Source organism: Haliotis rufescens, unplaced genomic scaffold (assembly GCF_023055435.1).
Source record: "Haliotis rufescens isolate VD_foot unplaced genomic scaffold, xgHalRufe1.0.p SCAF_1, whole genome shotgun sequence".
Classification (NCBI taxonomy): Eukaryota; Metazoa; Mollusca; class Gastropoda; order Lepetellida; family Haliotidae; genus Haliotis; species Haliotis rufescens.
Genome location: NW_025963779.1, coordinates 62,183,004 through 62,204,538, shown reverse-complemented (window position 1 = coordinate 62,204,538; position 21,535 = coordinate 62,183,004). Strand labels below are relative to the sequence as shown.

The 21,535-nt window shown below is 41.6% G+C and overlaps 2 protein-coding genes across 4 annotated transcripts in view; one reads left to right on the top strand and one right to left on the bottom strand.

The window, feature by feature from the left end:
- Positions 1-7,981, top strand: part of LOC124112584 (importin-11-like) — a 46,310-nt gene extending 38,329 nt beyond the window's left edge. For all 3 annotated transcript variants that reach the window (XM_048399158.1, XM_048399159.1, XM_048399155.1), the window contains exons 26-27: positions 185-275; positions 6,351-7,981. In XM_048399158.1, the coding sequence (XP_048255115.1) occupies positions 185-275; positions 6,351-6,509 (250 nt within the window). In that variant the 3' untranslated portion in view covers positions 6,510-7,981. The remainder of the gene's footprint in view (positions 1-184; positions 276-6,350) is intronic.
- Positions 7,982-9,278: 1,297 nt separating this feature from the next.
- LOC125381716 (adenosine deaminase-like protein A) lies at positions 9,279-20,585 on the bottom strand. Its single transcript, XM_048399162.1, has 8 exons — positions 20,244-20,585; positions 18,362-18,498; positions 17,341-17,401; positions 16,241-16,537; positions 12,911-12,991; positions 12,558-12,696; positions 11,229-11,329; positions 9,279-9,792 (listed from the first exon to the last, which is right to left on the bottom strand). Exons 1-8 carry the CDS (start codon positions 20,289-20,291, stop codon positions 9,592-9,594), a joined length of 1,065 nt encoding a protein of 354 aa, XP_048255119.1. The 5' UTR covers positions 20,292-20,585; the 3' UTR covers positions 9,279-9,591.
- Positions 20,586-21,535: the final 950 nt, after the last annotated feature.

Sequence of the window (21,535 nt, the reverse complement as noted above, 5' to 3'; positions counted from 1 at the left end):
GTACAAGCAGCCACATACACATGCATGCACCTCGTTATAAAGTGCAATAATCCTGGACGCGACGTTAAACCCCATTTCACCTCACCTCACCTCACTACAGGGTTTCCTCCCACTTTAATCCGACATGCAGTGATACACCTGAAATACAGTGACGCTAACTGACTGACTGCCATGTTGGTTGCAGCTTCCTGGTGATGGGTGACCAGGATGGACCCCCGGAGTCCGGGATGGAGGGCGACCAAGAAGATAACGAACATGAGAGGAGGAAGAAGATGGTAGGTGGCGCTGTTTCATGGAATACTAGCTGGTAAAGTCATGTGGTTCAGTTGTTCACTAGTCACACTGATGAAGACCTGGCTTTTAGGTTTGAATTCCATTCTGTCTGTGATTTTGATTGAATATCGTTTGAAAACAGCATTATACCAGATCACTCACTCATACTAACATCTCCATTCTGTATTAACATTAGCATCACAGTTTGGGTTCCACAAGTTTCTAAATGTAAACCATTTAGTCCAGGTTCCACCCTTGCCAGAGTTTCTGGCTATTATGAGTTATGTCCCTTTTATGCCCCTCCTATTGACAATCAGATTCCACCTCTCATATCATTTACATTTGTTTTAAACAAAATGTGAAAAATGTGAAAATGTGAAGACGGTCTGATTGATAATCAAGATCTGTATAGTTGTAAAACAGGTCTTACTTCACAAAGTGCATCAAATCTTGATTGAAAAAATGAAAGGATTTTGAAAATACCTGATGACACTAAGTTGACAGTACAAATGCTTTTTAAAAAACTGCAATTGACCGAAATCTGCACGTCAGTTTATGAACAAATTACATAATTTTTATTTAATATATATAGACTTGTTAGTCAAGCCAAAATGTAACTCCATTATTCCAGCCTAGTTCGGCAAGGGTAGTAACAGGACTGTAATCGTCAGTTAACTCCCTTGCCTCAGGAAGATGTATGTAAACATGGTAAATACAACTATGTTTACAAAACTTGTTTGAAATTCAGTCTGTTGAAATTGTTGGTTGAAGTGAGTGTTGTAGTGTGGGTTGAAGTGAGTGTTGTAGTGTTGGTTGAAGTGAGTGTTGTAGTGTGGGTTGAAGTGAGTGTTGTAGTGTGGGTTGAAGTGAGTGTTGTAGTGTGGGTTGAAGTGAGTGTTGTAGTGTGGGTTGAAGTGAGTGTTGTAGTGTGGGTTGAAGTGAGTGTTGTAGTGTGGGTTGTTGTAGTGTGGGTTGAAGTGAGTGTTGTAGTGTGGGTTGAAGTGAGTGTTGTAGTGTGGGTTGAAGTGAGTGTTGTAGTGTGGGTTGAAGTGAGTGTTGTAGTGTTGGTTGAAGTGAGTGTTGTAGTGTGGGTTGAAGTGAGTGTTGTAGTGTGGGTTGAAGTGAGTGTTGTAGTGTGGGTTGAAGTGAGTGTTGTAGTGTGGGTTGAAGTGAGTGTTGTAGTGTTGGTTGAAGTGAGTGTTGTAGTGTGGGTTGAAGTGAGTGTTGTAGTGTGGGTTGAAGTGAGTGTTGTAGTGTGGGTTGAAGTGAGTGTTGTAGTGTGGGTTGAAGTGAGTGTTGTAGTGTGGGTTGAAGTGAGTGTTGTAGTGTGGGTTGAAGCGAGTGTTGTAGTGTGGGTTGAAGTGAGTGTTGTAGTGAGCGTTATAGTGTGGGTTGAAGTGAGTGTTGTAGTGTGGGTTGAAGTGAGTGTTGTAGTGTGGGTTGAAGTGAGTGTTGTAGTGTGGGTTGAAGTGAGTGTTGTAGTGTTGGTTGAAGTGAGTGTTGTAGTGTGGGTTGAAGCGAGTGTTGTAGTGTGGGTTGAAGCGAGTGTTGTAGTGTTGGTTGAAGTGAGTGTTGTAGTGTGGGTTGAAGTGAGTGTTGTAGTGTTGGTTGAAGTGAGTGTTGTAGTGTGGGTTGAAGTGAGTGTTGTAGTGTGGGTTGAAGTGAGTGTTGTAGTGTTGGTTGAAGTGAGTGTTGTAGTGTTGGTTGAAGTGAGTGTTGTAGTGTTGGTTGAAGTGAGTGTTGTAGTGTTGGTTGAAGTAAGTGTTGTAGTGTGGGTTGAAGTGAGTGTTGTAGTGTTGGTTGAAGTGAGTGTTGTAGTGTTGTAGTGTGGGTTGAAGTGAGTGTTGTAGTGTGGGTTGAAGTGAATGTTATAGTGTGGGTTGAAGTGAGTGTTGTAGTGTGGGTTGAAGCGAGTGTTGTAGTGTGGGTTGAAGTGAGTGTTGTAGTGTGGGTTGAAGTGAGTGTTGTAGAGTGGGTTGAAGTGAGTGTTGTAGTGTGGGTTGAAGTGAGTGTTGTAGTGTGGGTTGAAGTGAGTGTTGTAGTGAGCGTTATAGTGTGGGTTGAAGTGAGTGTTGTAGTGTGGGTTGAAGTGAGTGTTGTAGTGTCGGTTGAAGTGAGTGTTGTAGTGTGGGTTGAAGTGAGTGTTGTAGTGTGGGTTGAAGTGAGTGTTGTAGTGTGGGTTGAAGTGAGTGTTGTAGTGTGGGTTGAAGTGAGTGTTGTAGTGTTGGTTGAAGTGAGTGTTGTAGTGTGGGTTGAAGTGAGTGTTGTAGTGTGGGTTGAGGTGAGTGTTGTAGTGTTGGTTGAAGTGAGTGTTGTAGTGTGGGTTGAAGTGAGTGTTGTAGTGTGGGTTGAAGTGAGTGTTGTAGTGTTGGTTGAAGTAAGTGTTGTAGTGTGGGTTGAAGTGAGTGTTGTAGTGTTGGTTGAAGTGAGTGTTGTAGTGTGGGTTGAAGTGAATGTTATAGTGTGGGTTGAAGTGAGTGTTGTAGTGTGGGTTGAAGCGAGTGTTGTAGTGTGGGTTGAAGTGAGTGTTGTAGTGTGGGTTGAAGTGAGTGTTGTAGAGTGGGTTGAAGTGAGTGTTGTAGTGTGGGTTGAAGTGAGTGTTGTAGTGTGGGTTGAAGTGAGTGTTGTAGTGAGCGTTATAGTGTGGGTTGAAGTGAGTGTTGTAGTGTGGGTTGAAGCGAGTGTTGTAGTGTGGGTTGAAGTGAGTGTTGTAGTGAGCGTTATAGTGTGGGTTGAAGTGAGTGTTGTAGTGTGGGTTGAAGCGAGTGTTGTAGTGTGGGTTGAAGTGAGTGTTGTAGTGAGCGTTATAGTGTGGGTTGAAGTGAGTGTTGTAGTGTGGGTTGAAGTGAGTGTTGTAGTGTGGGTTGAAGTGAGTGTTGTAGTGAGCGTTATAGTGTGGGTTGAAGTGAGTGTTGTAGTGTGGGTTGAAGCGAGTGTTGTAGTGTGGGTTGAAGTGAGTGTTGTAGTGAGCGTTATAGTGTGGGTTGAAGTGAGTGTTGTAGTGTGGGTTGAAGCGAGTGTTGTAGTGTGGGTTGAAGTGAGTGTTGTAGTGAGCGTTATAGTGTGGGTTGAAGTGAGTGTTGTAGTGTGGGTTGAAGCGAGTGTTGTAGTGTTGGTTGAAGTGAGTGTTGTAGTGAGCGTTATAGTGTGGGTTGAAGTGAGTGTTGTAGTGAGCGTTATAGTGTGGGTTGAAGTGAGTGTTGTAGTGTGGGTTGAAGCGAGTGTTGTAGTGTGGGTTGAAGTGAGTGTTGTAGTGAGCGTTATAGTGTGGGTTGAAGTGAGTGTTGTAGTGTGGGTTGAAGCGAGTGTTGTAGTGTGGGTTGAAGTGAGTGTTGTAGTGAGCGTTATAGTGTGGGTTGAAGTGAGTGTTGTAGTGTGGGTTGAAGCGAGTGTTGTAGTGTGGGTTGAAGTGAGTGTTGTAGTGAGCGTTATAGTGTGGGTTGAAGTGAGTGTTGTAGTGTGGGTTGAAGTGAGTGTTGTAGTGTGGGTTGAAGTGAGTGTTGTAGTGTTGGTTGAAGTGAGTGTTGTAGTGTGGGTTGAAGTGAGTGTTGTAGTGTGGGTTGAGGTGAGTGTTGTAGTGTTGGTTGAAGTGAGTGTTGTAGTGTGGGTTGAAGTGAGTGTTGTAGTGTGGGTTGAAGTGAGTGTTGTAGTGTTGGTTGAAGTAAGTGTTGTAGTGTGGGTTGAAGTGAGTGTTGTAGTGTTGGTTGAAGTGAGTGTTGTAGTGTGGGTTGAAGTGAATGTTATAGTGTGGGTTGAAGTGAGTGTTGTAGTGTGGGTTGAAGCGAGTGTTGTAGTGTGGGTTGAAGTGAGTGTTGTAGTGTGGGTTGAAGTGAGTGTTGTAGAGTGGGTTGAAGTGAGTGTTGTAGTGTGGGTTGAAGTGAGTGTTGTAGTGTGGGTTGAAGTGAGTGTTGTAGTGAGCGTTATAGTGTGGGTTGAAGTGAGTGTTGTAGTGTGGGTTGAAGCGAGTGTTGTAGTGTGGGTTGAAGTGAGTGTTGTAGTGAGCGTTATAGTGTGGGTTGAAGTGAGTGTTGTAGTGTGGGTTGAAGCGAGTGTTGTAGTGTGGGTTGAAGTGAGTGTTGTAGTGAGCGTTATAGTGTGGGTTGAAGTGAGTGTTGTAGTGTGGGTTGAAGTGAGTGTTGTAGTGTGGGTTGAAGTGAGTGTTGTAGTGAGCGTTATAGTGTGGGTTGAAGTGAGTGTTGTAGTGTGGGTTGAAGCGAGTGTTGTAGTGTGGGTTGAAGTGAGTGTTGTAGTGAGCGTTATAGTGTGGGTTGAAGTGAGTGTTGTAGTGTGGGTTGAAGCGAGTGTTGTAGTGTGGGTTGAAGTGAGTGTTGTAGTGAGCGTTATAGTGTGGGTTGAAGTGAGTGTTGTAGTGTGGGTTGAAGCGAGTGTTGTAGTGTTGGTTGAAGTGAGTGTTGTAGTGAGCGTTATAGTGTGGGTTGAAGTGAGTGTTGTAGTGTGGGTTGAAGCGAGTGTTGTAGTGTTGGTTGAAGTGAGTGTTGTAGTGTTGGTTGAAGTGAGTGTTGTAGTGTTGGTTGAAGCGAGTGTTGTACTGGGGTTGAAGTGAGTGTTGTAGTGTGGGTTGAAGCCGGTGTTGTAGTGTGGGTTGAAGTGAGTGTTGTAGTGTGGGTTGAAGCGAGTGTTGGAGTGTTGGTTGAAGCAAGTGTAAATTCTCTATATGTGTCTACACAGCTGTTTGTGTTCTCTGCAGCTTTATACAGCTGTTATATTTTGCATATCCACAGCTGTTAGTGCTCTGTACATCTCCACTGCTGTTAATGCTCTGTGCATATCTCCATGGCTGTTACTGCTCTGTACATATCTCCACAGCTGTTAGTGCTCTGTGCATCTCTCCACAGCTGTTAGTGCTCTGTACATCTCCACTGCTGTTAATGCTCTGTGCATCTCTCCACAGCTGTTAATGCTCTGTACATATCTCCACAGCTGTTAATGCTCTGTGCATCTCTCCACAGCTGTTAATGCTCTGTACATATGTCCACTGCTGTTACTGCTCTGTACATCTCCACAGCTGTTAGTGCTCTGTGCATCTGTCCACAGCTGTTAATGCTCTGTGCATATCTCCATGGCTGTTACTGCTCTGTTACATCTCTCCACAGCTGTTAATGCTCTGTACATATGTCAACTGCTGTTAATGCTCTGTGCATCTCTTCACAGCTGTTAATGCTCTGTTACATTTCTCCATGGCTGTTAATGCTCTGTACATATGTCCACTGCTGTTAATGCTCTGTGCATCTCTTCACAGCTGTTTATGCTCTGTTACATTTCTCGACGGCTGTTAATGCTCTGTACATATGTCCACTGCTGTTAATGCTTTGTTACATCTCTCCACAGCTGTTAATGCTCTGTGCATATCTTCATGGCTGTTACTGCTCTGTACATCTCTCCACAGCTGTTAATGCTCTGTGCATCTCTCCACAGCTGTTAATGCTCTGTACATATGTCCACTGCTGTTAGTGCTCTGTGCATCTCTTCACAGCTGTTAATGCTCTGTTACATTTCTCCATGGCTGTTAATTCTCTGTACATATGTCCACTGCTGTTAATGCTCTGTGCATCTCTTCACAGCTGTTAATGCTCTGTTACATTTCTCCACGGCTGTTAATGCTCTGTACATGTCCACTGCTGTTAATGCTCTGTTACATCTCTCCACAGCTGTTAATGCTCTGTTACATCTCTTCACATCTGTAAATGTTCTGTACATCTCTCCACAGCTGTTAATGCTCTGTGCATCTCTCCACAGCTGTTAATGCTCTGTTACATTTCTCCATGGCTGTTAATGCTCTGTACATATGTCCACTGCTGTTAATGCTCTGTATGTCTTTCCACAGCTGTTAATGCTCTGTGCATCTCTCCACAGCTGTTAATGCTCTGTATGTCTTTCCACAGCTGTTAATGCTCTGTGCATCTCTCCACAGCTGTTAATGCTCTGTATGTCTTTCCACAGCTGTTAATGCTCTGTACATATGTCCACTGCTGTTAATGCTCTGTATGTCTTTCCACAGCTGTTAATGCTCTGTACATCTCTCCACAGCTGTTAATGCTCTGTATGTCTTTCCGCAGCTTTCTCGTCAGGATCCTGTTCACTCTGTGTCTCTGAAGGACTACATGGTGTCACAGCTCACACAATGTCAGCAGAGTCACGGACAAGTCAACTTTGACCGGCTCATGGAGTCTGTGGACCCGGACATCAGCTCACAGCTAAGAATGTTCTGTGCCTGAGCTGTCGTGGGACAAGTGGCAGTGGAATGTTCTGTGCACATGTGGCCACACCAAGTCACATCAGAGGAGGTCCATGCCTGACTACTCTGTTGTGTCCATGTCAGCTTGCACCGGAGTATGTTCTGCTCTCGAGTGATCCAACTTGCACCGGAGTATGTTCTGCTCCCGAGTGATCCGACTTGCACCTGAGTATGTTCTGCTCCCGAGTGATCTGACTTGCACCTCAATATTCAGTGACTTGTGTGGCTAATTAATTGGCTAAGGCCAGCAACCAATAAGTTATTCGTTTTATCCAAACTGTAACAAGATGAATGACCTTTTACACAACAAGACAAACGGTAACAAAGTTATCGTTACCAGTGCACACAACTTGTTTTGAGTTAGATATTTCTAATTGAAACCTTGATCCATCTTTCACACCAGCCGCCTCTCAGTATGGTAAAGTGAGAAGAGAGGCAATTGTGACATGACTTTCAAGACTGTAAAACAACCAAAACATGACATCTGTACAGGCAAGCTTGGTTCTTCAGGACAGTGACTAGCCAGTCAGATAGCTGGATATTTAACAAGTCATGACAACACAATTTACTGTTCATGTAATAGTTATGCTCATAATGAATATGGAGGCAGTTATTGGTGATTTGAATACTCTTCTGTTAAGGTAGAATTTTATGTCAAAATATGGAGGCCATGAATATACGGGACAAGCACCCTGTCGTGTGTACCCATTTCAGCATGGTTCTGCTTCCATGTGATGGACAACCAGGACCCTTTTCCACTAATATTTCAGCATGGCTTTGCTGCAGCGACACGGAAGAAATAGGACTACTGGAGGCCGACTGAAGAGGTACAGTGAAACCTGGCAATTGGCTGTTCACTGTTTGGAATGTTTGTATATACTACACAAAAGAAGTTAAGGACCACCCGATTCTTTCATATTACTAAAGTTATATGTGTCATACCAGGACAGATTAACAATAGTAATGTTAACCAATCGGGTGATCCTTAACTTCTTTTAAGTAGTATAAAATAAAAGGGTCTTTGTTATATGGGAGTGGTTCTGTCCAGATTATCAGTGTTAACACTGTACATAGTATTAATATCCCAGGGATCTGCTGTTCTCATGGAGCTTATGTAGGGATACCCAATTGTCATGCTTGTAATGGACAGCTCAGTTGATGGTGAATTATTTCCAGGAGTTATGTGTGGTGCGTAACATGAGGAAGTTATTGGAGTTGTATGTTTCTACATACATGATATTGTTGCATGGGCCTGTAAACCTGAAGTATGTGATGATATTGTTGATGATGTTGTTATGGGTATACGTTGAAGTATATACAGAGGCCTTGTTTCCACGTGTACAATATGGTGTATTTCTTGTACATACTTTATTTCTGTCATGTATAAATTCTGAATGTAACTCATGTACAGGGATATGTTTCATGTTGTGAGAATAAAGAAACAAACATTCAGACTCCTCTTTCTGCGAGTGAAGTTGAAGCCGACTTTATTCAACTGACAGGTGTATCTTTACCAACATGCACTCGAGATGTCGTCAGTTATGTCCGCTAAACCGAAGCAAACTGAGTGTGTGCTCAAGAGACTTACTGAACGGGATCTGACAAAGCTGATTTCAACAATACGTCCCCATTGTGATGCATTGTCATCACAAATAGTGACTTCCTAGGGGCAGTCAGGAAGCCTAGTTGGTAAGCAGTTGCTCGTCATGCCGAAGACCCGGGTTCGATTCCCGACCTGGGTTCAATGTGTGAAGCCCATTTCTGGTGTTCCCCACCGTGATAATTTTGGGATATTGCTAAAAGCGGTGTAAAGCCATACTCAATCAATCAACTTAACCACATCCGCCATCTCTGTACCTCTGTCTGCCTCTATAGCATGCATGGTAGGTTGCTTGTTATTTGGAGATATCTGGATGTGCTGGTTGGTGCACCGGCACACCTTGGCTTATTGATCATACAGCTGAATTGTCATCACAGTCGATGAGGGAGTGAAAGTTGGGTTTGGGAGAGGCAAACCAGTGGTTGATAGCATGAACCACCAATGATCCATATTTTGTTTCTACCATGAACACCTCACCAGGGAATTCAATAATCTGGACCGGACAAATCAGTGATTGATAGTGTGAGTACTGTCCCTTGCAATATCAGTGAGTGAGTGAGTATGGTTTTACATCACTTTTATCAATATCACGGCGGGGAACGCCAGAAATGGGCCTCACACGTTGTGCCTATGTTGGGAATCAAACCCGGGTCTTCATCGTGACGAGCGAATGCTTTAACCACTAGACTGCCCCTTATATAATATCAATACAATGAGGGAGAAATTGAATGTTTGCTCGAAAATCATGTTTTTCCAAGGCAAATCCTGCATTTTTAAGTAATTACTCGCTTTATTTTATATATACACTTGTGTTTTACTCCTGAACATCAAATTCCAGTGAAACATCACATTATCAATGTGTTAGCAGGCCTTGTGCATATGTTATCAGTACTGTTAGGACAAAACTTTAAACCCAGCACAGAGGGGCAAGACTAGAGGGAAAGTAAGACAAAGGAAAGAGACGAGGGACAAAAAGACACAGCACAGGGGGGCGAGGGAAAGTAAGACAAGTTGCTTACAAGACATGATACTACGGACATAGTGTTGAAAGTAGTATTTGTTTAGCTCACTCGACTCAACACTGCAATAGTACAGTAATGAAACACTTGTCCTTAAGTTTATTTCCAAATAACATTTCTGAGTAACATGATGCCATAAATATTTATTTGGTAATCATCATGATAATGTTGAAGATCATATAATTCATCGATATCAGGGAAGTATGGTGGGGATACGCAACTACTAAAATTTGTCGTTTGATTTTGCAGTGGATTGTGGCCATCAATGATTGGTCCCTTTAACTGTTCAATGATTGGCCCCTTTAACTGTTCAATGATTGGTCCCTTTAACTGTTCAATGATTGGCTCCAGCATGTCCAGGACTGACCAGTTTAATATACATATATAATGGCTGACATTTCATTGTGAAATGCAGTGGTATGAAGGCTTTACTGTCTCTCCAATCACCGATCCTTGAAGTCAAAGGATGGTTTGATAGATTCCCACTTTCGTCTGAGAGTTTGTTTTGTTGCTTCGTCTGCGAATATATGGTCTATTGACTGTAGGGAGAGCTGCCACAACTTGAGACGTGTCAGTCCAAAGGCTCGTGCTGCGTGTACATACTCCTCCGTGACTGTGGTCTGGTACACACCCTTCCCGTCAGTCTATAATGAACAAAGAAGTAAGAGGGGGAGAAGTTTTAGCATTTAACTCTCCTCTGTTATACAATTGTCACCACTTGTTATACCAACCAAGTTTTCCAATCATAAAACCACTGAATGTGTAAGATTTAAATACATATGCAGCAGAGTTTTTTTTAGAGAAAATGGGAAATATACTTTATAAATGACCTTCATCTTACACATAGGTTTCAAATGGGCGACCCTGCCATTAAAGTGTTGTATGACAACTTTATCGACCCACAGTGACTTCTTCTTGAGTTCCAAAACAATATTCAGGTTATGACCTTGAGGATGACCTTGACCTTGATGTCCAAGTATTGCATGGTTACTAATACAAAGTCTGATGGCAGTAATAGTGTGAGAAAACCTGTAAGCGTGCCCATTTAAATTACTCTACTCAATAAGTTACAGCACTACAGGAAAATGGGAGAGACTTCCTTTTCTCAGGGACTACATTTCTTACTTAGGCCAAGGAGGAATACGTCATAAATTACAGAGCTACTGATAAGGGTTGTCCAATGAAATTAAATCATACAGCTTCCTGAGTCGTATCTATAGTGAAGGAAGTAACTTACACAGATAATGACAGGGTGTTTGTTGTGCCAGTACTCCAGGTGACCCAGCCCAGATAGTGATACAGGTAACTTACACATATAATGACGGGGTGTTTGTTGTGCCAGTACTCCAGGTGACCCAGCCCCGGTAGTAATACAGGTAACTTACACAGATAATGACAGGGTGTTTGTTGTGCCAGTACTCCAGGTGACCCAGCCCAGATAGTGATACAGGTAACTTACACAGATAATGACACAGTGTTTGTTGTGCCAGTACTTCAGGTGACCCAGCCCAGATAGTGATACAGGTAACTTACACAGATAATGACACGGTGTTTGTTGTGCCAGTACTCCAGGTGACCCAGCCCCGGTAGTAATACAGGTAACTTACACAGATAATGACAGGGTGTTTGTTGTGCCAGTACTCGAGGTGACCCAGCCCCGGTAGTAATACAGGTAACTTACACAGATAATGACAGGGTGTTTGTTGTGCCAGTACTCCAGGTGACCCAGCCCAGATAGTGATACAGGTAACTTACACAGATAATGACACAGTGTTTGTTGTGCCAGTACTTCAGGTGACCCAGCCCAGATAGTGATACAGGTAACTTACAAAGATAATGACGGGGTGTTTGTTGTGCCAGTACTCCAGGTGACCCAGCCCCGGTAGTAATACAGGTGACTTACACAGATAATGACGGGGTGTTTGTTGTGCCAGTACTCCAGGTGACCCAGCCCCGGTAGTAATACAGGTGACTTACACAGATAATGACGGGGTGTTTGTTGTGCCAGTACTCCAGGTGACCCAGCCCCGGTGCCAGTACTTCAGGTGACCCAGCCCCGGTAGTAATACAGGTAACTTACACAGATAATGACCGGGTGTTGCCTGTTGTGCCAGTACTCCAGGTGATGTGAGCTGTAGTCTGACACAGTCTGGGACTTCAAGTTAGAGGTCATACAAGTTTCTGGAACACCGATCATTGAAAAATAGAGAAGTATGTAAGTGAATGAATGTTTGTTTTGTGCTGTAGTCAGCAATATTCCAGCTATATCACAGTGGTCTGTAAACAATCGAGCCTGGGCCAGACAAACCAGTGACTGCAAGCATAAGCAATGGGGGACACAAAATACTGGGGACGAATTCTCTGAGCTCCTGGACCCTGTTCCACAAAGTGATCTTTGTGCTACGACTGTCGTAAGTCTATATTAAGGTAAGGGTCTTACGATCATCTTAGCACTAAGATCACTTTGTTGATCGACGCCTGGATTAGCTGCATGTTTGAGTAAAATACGGGGCAACACACGAATAGATACAAATTAGAAGTTGCCTGAAACAAATGTTAAGCAGAATTATTTTTGTAAATGTCTACTCATTAGTGTGAAAATACCCAACAGACTGGCCCCAAGGCAGTAAAAGCATTGAATACCGAAAGAAAACAATCAATACTCAAAGTGAATGATAACATGTGAGTAAAAACTCAATGCCTCAAAACGTTATCTGGAGTCCATAATTCTACCCTGTAATCCCCCTGATTCGGAGGAGGAAGCAGATCAAGGGAGTTACTCTGAAGTTACTCAGGCATTTCACAATGGTATGTAACGATTCATATCATCATTGCTGTGTTGTGAAACTAGGAATAGAATTTCTTCTGCAATGACTTGTTGTCACTCACCTTCCACTGGACTGAAAGCATTTGTCTATGTGAGGAATAATCAAACTTATGTCGACTCCTTGTTCAGAACTGTCACCTCAACATGCTCAAGGACTACATGTCTTTAAGAGTGATGGAGTTAGTGAGTTTGATTTAGGGCTGCTTTAAACAGTATCTTAGCTGCATAAAGGTATAACAGTTAAATGTGAGAGGAAAACCCACGTTGTGAACACATACAGCTTTTCTAAAACGCACAAGGACAGGCATAGTGCAGACAAACCAAGAATCATAATCAGTTGAATCTGGGATTCAAACCCATGATCATATGATCCTGGCATACCCAAGGGACACAACTCTGTACAGTGAATTGCTTCACCTTAGATGAAGGGGCCACCCTTTCCTCTAATGTTGGCAAGAAGCCGTTGTACAAAGCAATCTTAGCAATAAGGTGATTCTAACTCCCATACCTTAACAAAGACTTACCAGTTGTAGCGCTAAGGTGTTTTGTACAACGGCACCCTGGACTATATTTACCACTCACCAATGGGAATGCGTTGTTGAAGAACACATTGTGTTATGTCCTTGTAGTCTTCAGGACACTGATGCAGGAATGTCCCATGACCTATTCTTCCTACTGTTGTGCCCTGGAGGACTTTGTGGGTCTCCTCGAAGCTGGCAATCTACCGCAAAACAGGATAAAGTCTAGAAACTGTGCAAGGTTCAAGTTGAGATACGCAAGTCAGGACTGTGTTGACAAAACAAACTTTTTATGTCAGACAACACTTTGTTGGAACTAACACGTCCTGCAGCTTGTGTTCATGCCTGACAGATGCAATAGATTTAAAACATTAAGTCTGTTGATGCAAGGGCATGTTACATAATCTGTTACCTCACCTCAGCTAAATGTAGAGCCAGCTTCAGCCCCTTGCTGTGGGCATACTGGAACACAGGGACATAGTCTGCAGCATCTCCAACCTGTGGCAAGAAACACCAACATAACTGACATGGCAGCTGCTATAAGAAATACCCACATAACTGACATGGCACCTGCTATAGGAAACACCCACATAACTAACATGGTGCCTGATACAGGAAACACCCACATAACCGATATGGCACCTGCTATAGGAAACACCCACATAACTAACATGGCACCTGATATAGGAAACACCCACATAACTAACATGGTGCCTGCTATAGGAAACACCCACATAACTAACATGGCACCTGATATAGGAAACACCCACATAACTAACATGGCACCTGATATAGTAAACACCCACATAACTAACATGGCACCTGATATAGGAAACACCCACATAACCGACATGGCACCTGATATAGGAAACACCCACATAACTAACATGGCGCCTGATATAGGAAACACCCACATAACTAACATGGCTCCTGATATAGGAAACACCCACATAACTAACATGGCACCTGATATAGGAAACACCCACATAACTAACATGGCACCTGATATAGGAAACACCCACATAACTGACATGGCACCTGATATAGGAAACACCCACATAACTAACATGGCACCTGATATAGGAAACACCCACATAACTAACATGGCACCTGATATAGGAAACACCCACATAACTAACATGGCAGCTGCTATAGGAAACACCCACATAACTAACATTGCACCTGATATAGGAAACACCCACATAACTAACATGGCACCTGATATAGGAAATACCCACATAACTGACATGGCAGCTGCTATAGGAAACACCCACATAACTAACATGGCACCTGCTATAGGAAACACCCACATAACTGACATGGTGCCTGATATAGGAAACACCCACATAAATAACATGGCACCTGATATAGGAAACACCCACATAACTAACATGGCACCTGATATAGGAAACACCCACATAACTAACATGGCACCTGATATAGGAAACACCCACATAACTAACATGGCGCCTGATATAGGAAACACCCACATAACTAACATGGCGCCTGATATAGGAAACACCCACATAACTGACATGGCGCCTGATATAGGAAACACCCACATAACTGACATGGCACCTGATATAGGAAACACCGACATAACTAACATGGCACCTGATATAGGAAACACCCACATAACTGACATGGCACCTGATATAGGAAACACCCACATAACTAACATGGCACCTGATATAGGAAACACCCACATAACTAACATGGCGCCTGATATAGGAAACACCCACATAACTGACATGGCACCTGATATAGGAAACACCCACATAACTAACATGGCACCTGATATAGGAAATACCCACATAACTGACATGGCACCTGATATAGGAAATACCCACATAACTGACATGGCAGCTGCTATAGGAAACGCCCACATAACTAACATGGTGCCTGATATAGGAAACACCCACATAACTGACATGGCACCTGATATAGGAAACACCCACATAACTAACATGGCGCCTGATATAGGAAACACCCACATAACTAACATGGCGCCTGATATAGGAAACACCCACATAACTGACATGGCACCTGATATAGGAAACACCCACATAACTAACATGGCACCTGATATAGGAAATACCCACATAACTGACATGGCACCTGATATAGGAAATACCCACATAACTTACATGGCAGCTGCTATAGGAAACGCCCACATAACTAACATGGTGCCTAATACAGGAAACACCCACTTAACTGACATGGTGTCTGTCAGACTTGATTGTTTACAGACCACGTCAGTGGTCTGGTAGAGCGTCCCAGAGAGGGGAAGGTTGAGGGTTTGATTCCCGGCCGCATCATACCAAAAGATGGTAAAAGATTGTCTAAAACAAGGGTCTAAAACAAGGACTGGTCAACTCAGTCAGTATACTGAGTCATATGGCAGGAGTATCGCTGGGTGCGGCGTTAGGCAACTAATTTTCATGAAAAAGGTGTGAGTGGCTGTGGTACCTGTAGGGTAGGTCATGCTTACCCTTTTAGTGAATACCTGCTGTCATCACAGATGTTCAGTGATTTATTCATATAATTTTTACCAGTATTTTAGCTATTATGCCCAATGGAATCTGTTTCGGAAGATAATTTTCTGGTGTTGATGTTTTGAACATAATAAATATGGTACCGGTACCTTCAGCCATTCCGATTACAGTGTCCCCCAAGTACTGTATTAAAGGTGACACCCATGCTGGTGCAACAGATCATGAATTTTCTCACCAAAAATGTTCCACAAGAAATAGCATAACAGAGTTTTGCACGGCACATAAAAATGCATCCATTATGCACAAATGCATGGTTTGGACACACAGTGAATACACTGCACATTTTATATGAAATAAACAAATTGTTCTGTGATTTGAAAGGTCTCTAATATACAATTATTTTTTTTGCATAAGTTATACCAGGGTATGAAACTCCAAAAAATTTCAGCCAGACCACAGGACTGGCTAGCTGAAATACTTGCCAGCCCTGACCAAAACCTGCCTGCCCACTATAATCATATGTTTCTCAGGATAAGCTAACGGGGTTTCTTTTTGGTTACATTTTATCATTCATCTTTACATGTGAATTAATGCTTATCATCGGGAAATATTTTGAATATTTTCACATATGAAATATAACCCGACCGTCGGGCAGGGGGATTTGAAAATCTGGCAGCCCGAGTTGAAATCAACCCGTCTCGGACGGTCGGGCAGGCAGGTATTTCGAACACTGGTAAAACCACACCATATCTAAGTTTGACATGTCACTGTGTAAGCCAGTGGTTTATAGAATATAAGCCACGATGACACACAATCAATTCAGGTCAAAGGTGGCCCATTTGATTGCACTACACACAAGGCTAAAAAAATAAAAGAATTGGTTCTCAGGCAATGACTTTTGAAAACATAGTGTGAGCTGGTGGACGGTGTTTTTTTGTGTGTGTGACTTGTTCAAACTAGTATGTAACCAAATAAACATTTGTGTACCATCAACCTGGGAAAAGGCCTCCCTACATAAACAAGCATACAAACTCCTATTGCCGCTATGACCATAACACGATATGTGCAATAAAGCAGCGCGCATGTAAAGGGAAGTAACTGTGCGTCATATTGGATCGCACTGTTTTTAAGTATTAGGATTTCTATATATTTTTTTAAATGGAAATAAAAACGAAACGTGCTGTGGACCTTATGTTAATGCGGGCAGTACCTGAGAACCAAGACAAATTATTTTTTTTATACCAAGACTTACTAATGGGTCTCCACTGAAGTCGATCCCACACACAACACCATTGGACGACTGCGCATACTTGTAGGCCAAGTCAACTGTCTTGTAGGCCACGTCTACCCCGTTCCTGCGGTCAATGGAAGGGAGGATCCTCACCACAGTGTCCACCCCTCCCTCCTCACAGTCCCGCACTGCCCTCAACATGCACTCCAAATACACCTCGGGGGTCAGGCCAGTCTCTGGGATTGTCTTCGGGGTGGAGCGGAGCTCAAGGTACTTCACGTTGTCAGCAGCAAACTCATGTATGATGTCATGGGTCAGCTATAGAGATAACAGATCATTGTTATTTGCACACAGAGGGACAGAGATGTTATAGGGACTGTCATTAAATTATAATATTCCCTGTATCCCCTGATACTGTATAAAAGGACAAAAGGGAGTTGCAACAGAAATAGTATCTTTAAACTTAATATAATTTTCAAAACATGTCAAAATATGTTTGAAGTTTTTTAAACACTGGTACTGATGAATACAGCAATAATTTATTAGCTTGCTAATTTATGATCCAAAACAATTCAAGTGCTATCAACAGCTGTGATCTAGAGGATACAGAGTGTCTGCCTGGAGAATTGAAGATCAGTGATTCGATCACTAGTCATGTCATACCAAGAGACAGAATGAAGAGAAGAAACCAGAACTGGTTGGTTCAGTATACTGTATCTGAGTGAGGAATCCATGGAAAAGTGCAGCAAGGTTTGTGTGTGGGCTAACATCATAAAAGTATGCACACCTGTATACACACAATCAAACACACACTCAGCTATGTAAGCACAATAATCTTGACGGCCACATAGTAGGTTCAACACTGTTCCATCAATGTTGTTAGCCAGAGACCAGCAAAACCATGAAGGTAAAGAAGATCTTGGTGATGTCAGGAAGTCATTTTAACAAAGAAATTCTCCCCTTTTTATGCTTTTTTGTCATGACCTTGAAATATCAATGCTCAATTCCAAAACCAAATGTTGTTGAGATTCATGATCACAGGTGAATCTGCATCTTGTTATAAATTTTGGCAACATAAAATGTGAGAAAGGTAAATAACACTGTTATTTGCCACTACTTACAGTGTAGATAGCGTGAGCGTCATTGCATACCATGTGGATTTGTCTGAATTTGCTGAAAGATCTGGAAAGTAGAAAAGGGATTACTACGTTCTGCCCCGAACACATGTGACTTGTTCATTTATAGTGAATTCAAAACGTCAACTCCAGAGAATGGTTAGTCTCGGATATTTGACGAAACATATTCCACAGGGCGTGATGGCAAATTAGTGATGGAAATAGCATGAATGGACCACTGATGACACAATGTGTGTGTGGAAAGGGTCTGTATGTCCCACGCCACCGTCATTACCAGGCACTCATACCATTTTCATTCAAAAGTAAATGCTATCGAGTAAGGCTTAAAAAAAATAAAAGAATTGGTTCTCAGGCAATGTTTTTTAAAAATATAATGTGGGTTGACGGAGTCTTTTGGGGTGGGGGTGGGGGGTGTGTGTGTGTGTGTGTGTGTGTGTGTGTGTGTGTGTGTGTGGATGGGGGGTTTGTTCATACCTGTATGTAACCAAATAAACAATGTGTACAATCAACCTGGTAAAGGGCCTCCCTACATAAATGTATTCCTTGATGAGTAAAATACTGGAATACAGTATTTGACTACCGTTGGACATGGAATATTAACGGATTTTTGTGTGTTTTATTTCGAAATGAAAATAAAAACAAAATGTGCTGCACAGTGCGGGCGGTGCCTGCAGAGAGTCAAAACTGTTATTTTTTTAGCCTAAGATTTAAAACTCCATGTTAAAGGTCAAGTACGGGTCAGCATTGTGCATCTTACTGAAAAGGGATGTTTCATATTTAATAAATTCCACCGAAGGTCTAACATAAAATATCTGAAGTGACTTTACCAGGCCTTTGTTCATGAAACGTTGGTTGTAAAGCTTGTAAGCAATACCTTATGCTAACACAGATATTGTTTCATCATCTATTAAGATGGCTTCACATCCCTTTGTGGTTTCAGTATCTCAGCATGCATGAGAGGTTTCATTGTGTTTAACGTGACTAATCGTGAAAATCTGTTTCCTACTCTTCTATTCCAGCAGTCTCATTCCCATCGAACGTCATCTTCTGGGAGGTGAAGGTTGGGTCAAGTTGAATCTTCCTGTCCACCAGTGCTTGCAGTGTTACTTTGCTGAAACTGGTGTTGAGGTGTGCATGAAGCTCCTGCAGAACAAAACACACTGTTTCAGTTTAGTAGAGAGTGAGTGTACATAGTAGGGATGGGTATTGGATGTTTAAAGTGTATCACAATATTTTACAATGCACAAGGCGGTATTGCGATACATATCACAATAAACTGAATAATTCAAAATTTTGAATTCAGAAGCAATTTGAAACATCAATGAAGCAATTGAAGTTCACAGATGGAACAAAACAAGATGCTGGAACAGCATAATGTTTACTCTTTCAATAAATACACAAGGATGTAATACTTGGTGTTACACCACTGCCACAGAAGAATGCCAACTTCCATTTTGGAATTACGGAAACATTTCGAAGGTACATGTATTTTTGCAAATGTATAACATTAAACACATGATAAAAATCATACATACCGAGCATTAAAACATGATATTGTGATACGTATCATGGTAAGAATGAAACTCAATTTACTGATATACCGGTAATACTGCACAGCCTTAGAGTATACTATGCAGTGATTCAAAATAATGGGGAACCTTGATCCTTAAAGGGACAGTGAGTAGTCTGTTCTGTGTGTTTTTAAATCATGCATGAAATCATTTCCGAATGTGACGTCACATGCCCGATTCAGTTCTTAAACCAAAACAATAGAGCTCTGCACAGTGAAGCCAACAATACAAGCTTGTTCAGAGTAAACTGGTTCAGTCTTGTTGTTTTATTAGAGGCAAATGGAAGTGAAAGCTTGTGTGTTTTTCTTACAGCTGAGTGACAAAATCGTTATCACTCTCCTACCCATGGCATCATCACATCTCACACATTCCATTCATGTGTATTTCAGCTAGGGACCAGCTAAATGTGTTACTTTAAATATTAGGGTTTGACACGGATCCCTTGACTTTCATGTTTAATTTCGAACACTGCTATAGTTTTAGCTGCATGATTTTAGCAATACGCAAGATCAACTATCAAGTGTCGCTGGCACATTACCACACGAATCATGAAATAGAGCTGCACAATATGCAAGTCAACACTTAGACCAAGCTATACTTTCTCATACTTGCTGAACCAATCAATGATGGACAGGTAAGGTGACATAAACTCACGTTGAATGTTGAGTATCAACATTTGCGAAAATATGCAGGTGCACATAATCTGATAATCATGATAATATCCATTTTGAATTTCCACCCACCTCCAAGAAATATATTTTATCTAAGGGCTTGATTCATTTATTTGCTGTTTATGCTGCACTTAGCAATATTCCAGCTTCCTTTACATATGAATGCGGTCTGTAAATATTTGAGTCTGGACCAGACAATCCAGTGATGGATATCATGAGCATTGAGCATTGATCCTCACAATTGGGACACGATGACATGTATCAACCAAGCCTGCAAGGCTGACCACCCAATCCCATTAGTCGCCTCTTACGACAAGAATAGTCACCTTTTACGGCAAGCATGGGTTGCTGGCGACCTATTCTCACCTAGATCTTCATGGGTCCTAATTCTCTAAGGGCTTGAAAACAGGTTGTCACATTTGAAAGTAACAACTTTGTAAAGGTTGAAAATAATAACAACTCTTTCAAGAAAATTAATAATATTTCTGCTTGTTAACTATTTGAGGACTTACTTTTGGGGATCGACAGTGATGAATAAAAGGACAGTGTTATTATTATTAGCCCATGCAAACAGAGACCATATAATAGACTATTATATGGTCTCTGATGCAAAGTAGGTGTAAAAACAAAAGGTACGTCTACATACAATTTTTGGCAGAGCTGCACAAAATGTTCTCAAGCCTTCCTCTGACATTATTCATTCAAAGTAGTTTTCTTTCTTTAATAAGTTTCTTTCACTCTGTAACTTGCAGATCCAGAGTCAGCTTGGTCGACTTGTGTAGACTGGGCAACTGTCTTGAACGCTTCGGACACCGCGTATGTAGCGACCAGAACTGGGATAAGCATCGTAGAGAATTATATCTCTGGCATGCAACTATGTGTTTAACTGACAAACATTTAATAAGAGCAAAATCATCTGCACTTCTTGTGTTTTGTATTTTTACTCCGTTCTGCAAAGTGCGCCAATGGCAATGCTACTGACTCGATGTCCGACATTCTCAGCTAAATATAGCAGCGTATAAAAGTGGTAATGCGGAACTAAAGCGGAATACAATTTCTTCTTTTTATGCATATCGCTCATGACAAAATGCAATTCCTATAAAAATGGTCGTGTTGCTTATTATCTGTAATTACTGCCCATTGCCATGTTTAATTTCTAACCATGATATCACTCCCAAATGTATTATTTAATTGTCTATCATATCATAACCTTTGTGAGGTGGTGACATGTTTAATAACAGAGTAAATTTTCTGTTAAATAGCTATCTTCGCCACTTCTGAACACAGTGTTTCCTATAAAATAGCAAAAGCAAAATGAAAATAAAATTATCTAACTATCTAACTTATGTATTTTAAAGTTGTTATGCCACTCATTGGTGGGGATACAAGCGTAATAATTCAAGTTCCTAGGATGTTTGTGTTATGCAATTTTGCAAGAGTTATGAGAGTTGGACATATTTCTTCTCATACACAGTAAAACAGCAGGTAAATGTCTAGGAATAAATACTCATGACATTGTACAATAGGCCACGATGTTCACAAAATATATGTGGGAGGGTATGTACATCAATATAATAATATTAATTATTTTGAATATAACTAAGTGTGTCATTAAACATCAAACAATGAATACTCAACATGTCAGAGTTGAAAGGGGTACATTTAAATTTGTACTGTTCAAGGGATTTCTAAGCCCCAACACCTCACAGCCCTCTGGCAACTGATGCGTGTATTTTTGTTTGTATTCTCAAGTCCCAAAGTCATTTTTTGTAAATATTACCATCATTATCATGTTAGATTTTAGTGGTAACAATTATTCAAAATCACTCCATTTGATTATTGTGTACATGATGATAAAAGCAACTACTTTTCTTATATTAATGGAGGAGGTACATGTAACTGCTTCCACGCATAGCAGATGCAGGATGTGAGAAAGTT

Excerpts from the sequence above, each read along its gene's own strand:
- LOC125381716 (XM_048399162.1), bottom strand. The coding sequence starts at position 20,291 with ATGTCAGAGGAAGGCTTGAGAACATTTTGTGCAGCTCTGCCAAAAATT. Across the intron at positions 16,538-17,340 it reads ACGCTCACGCTATCTACACT|CTGACCCATGACATCATACA; the intron begins GTAAGTAGTGGC and ends TTATCTCTATAG. Across the intron at positions 12,992-16,240 it reads ACTTCAGTGGAGACCCATTA|GTTGGAGATGCTGCAGACTA; the intron begins GTAAGTCTTGGT and ends TTCTTGCCACAG.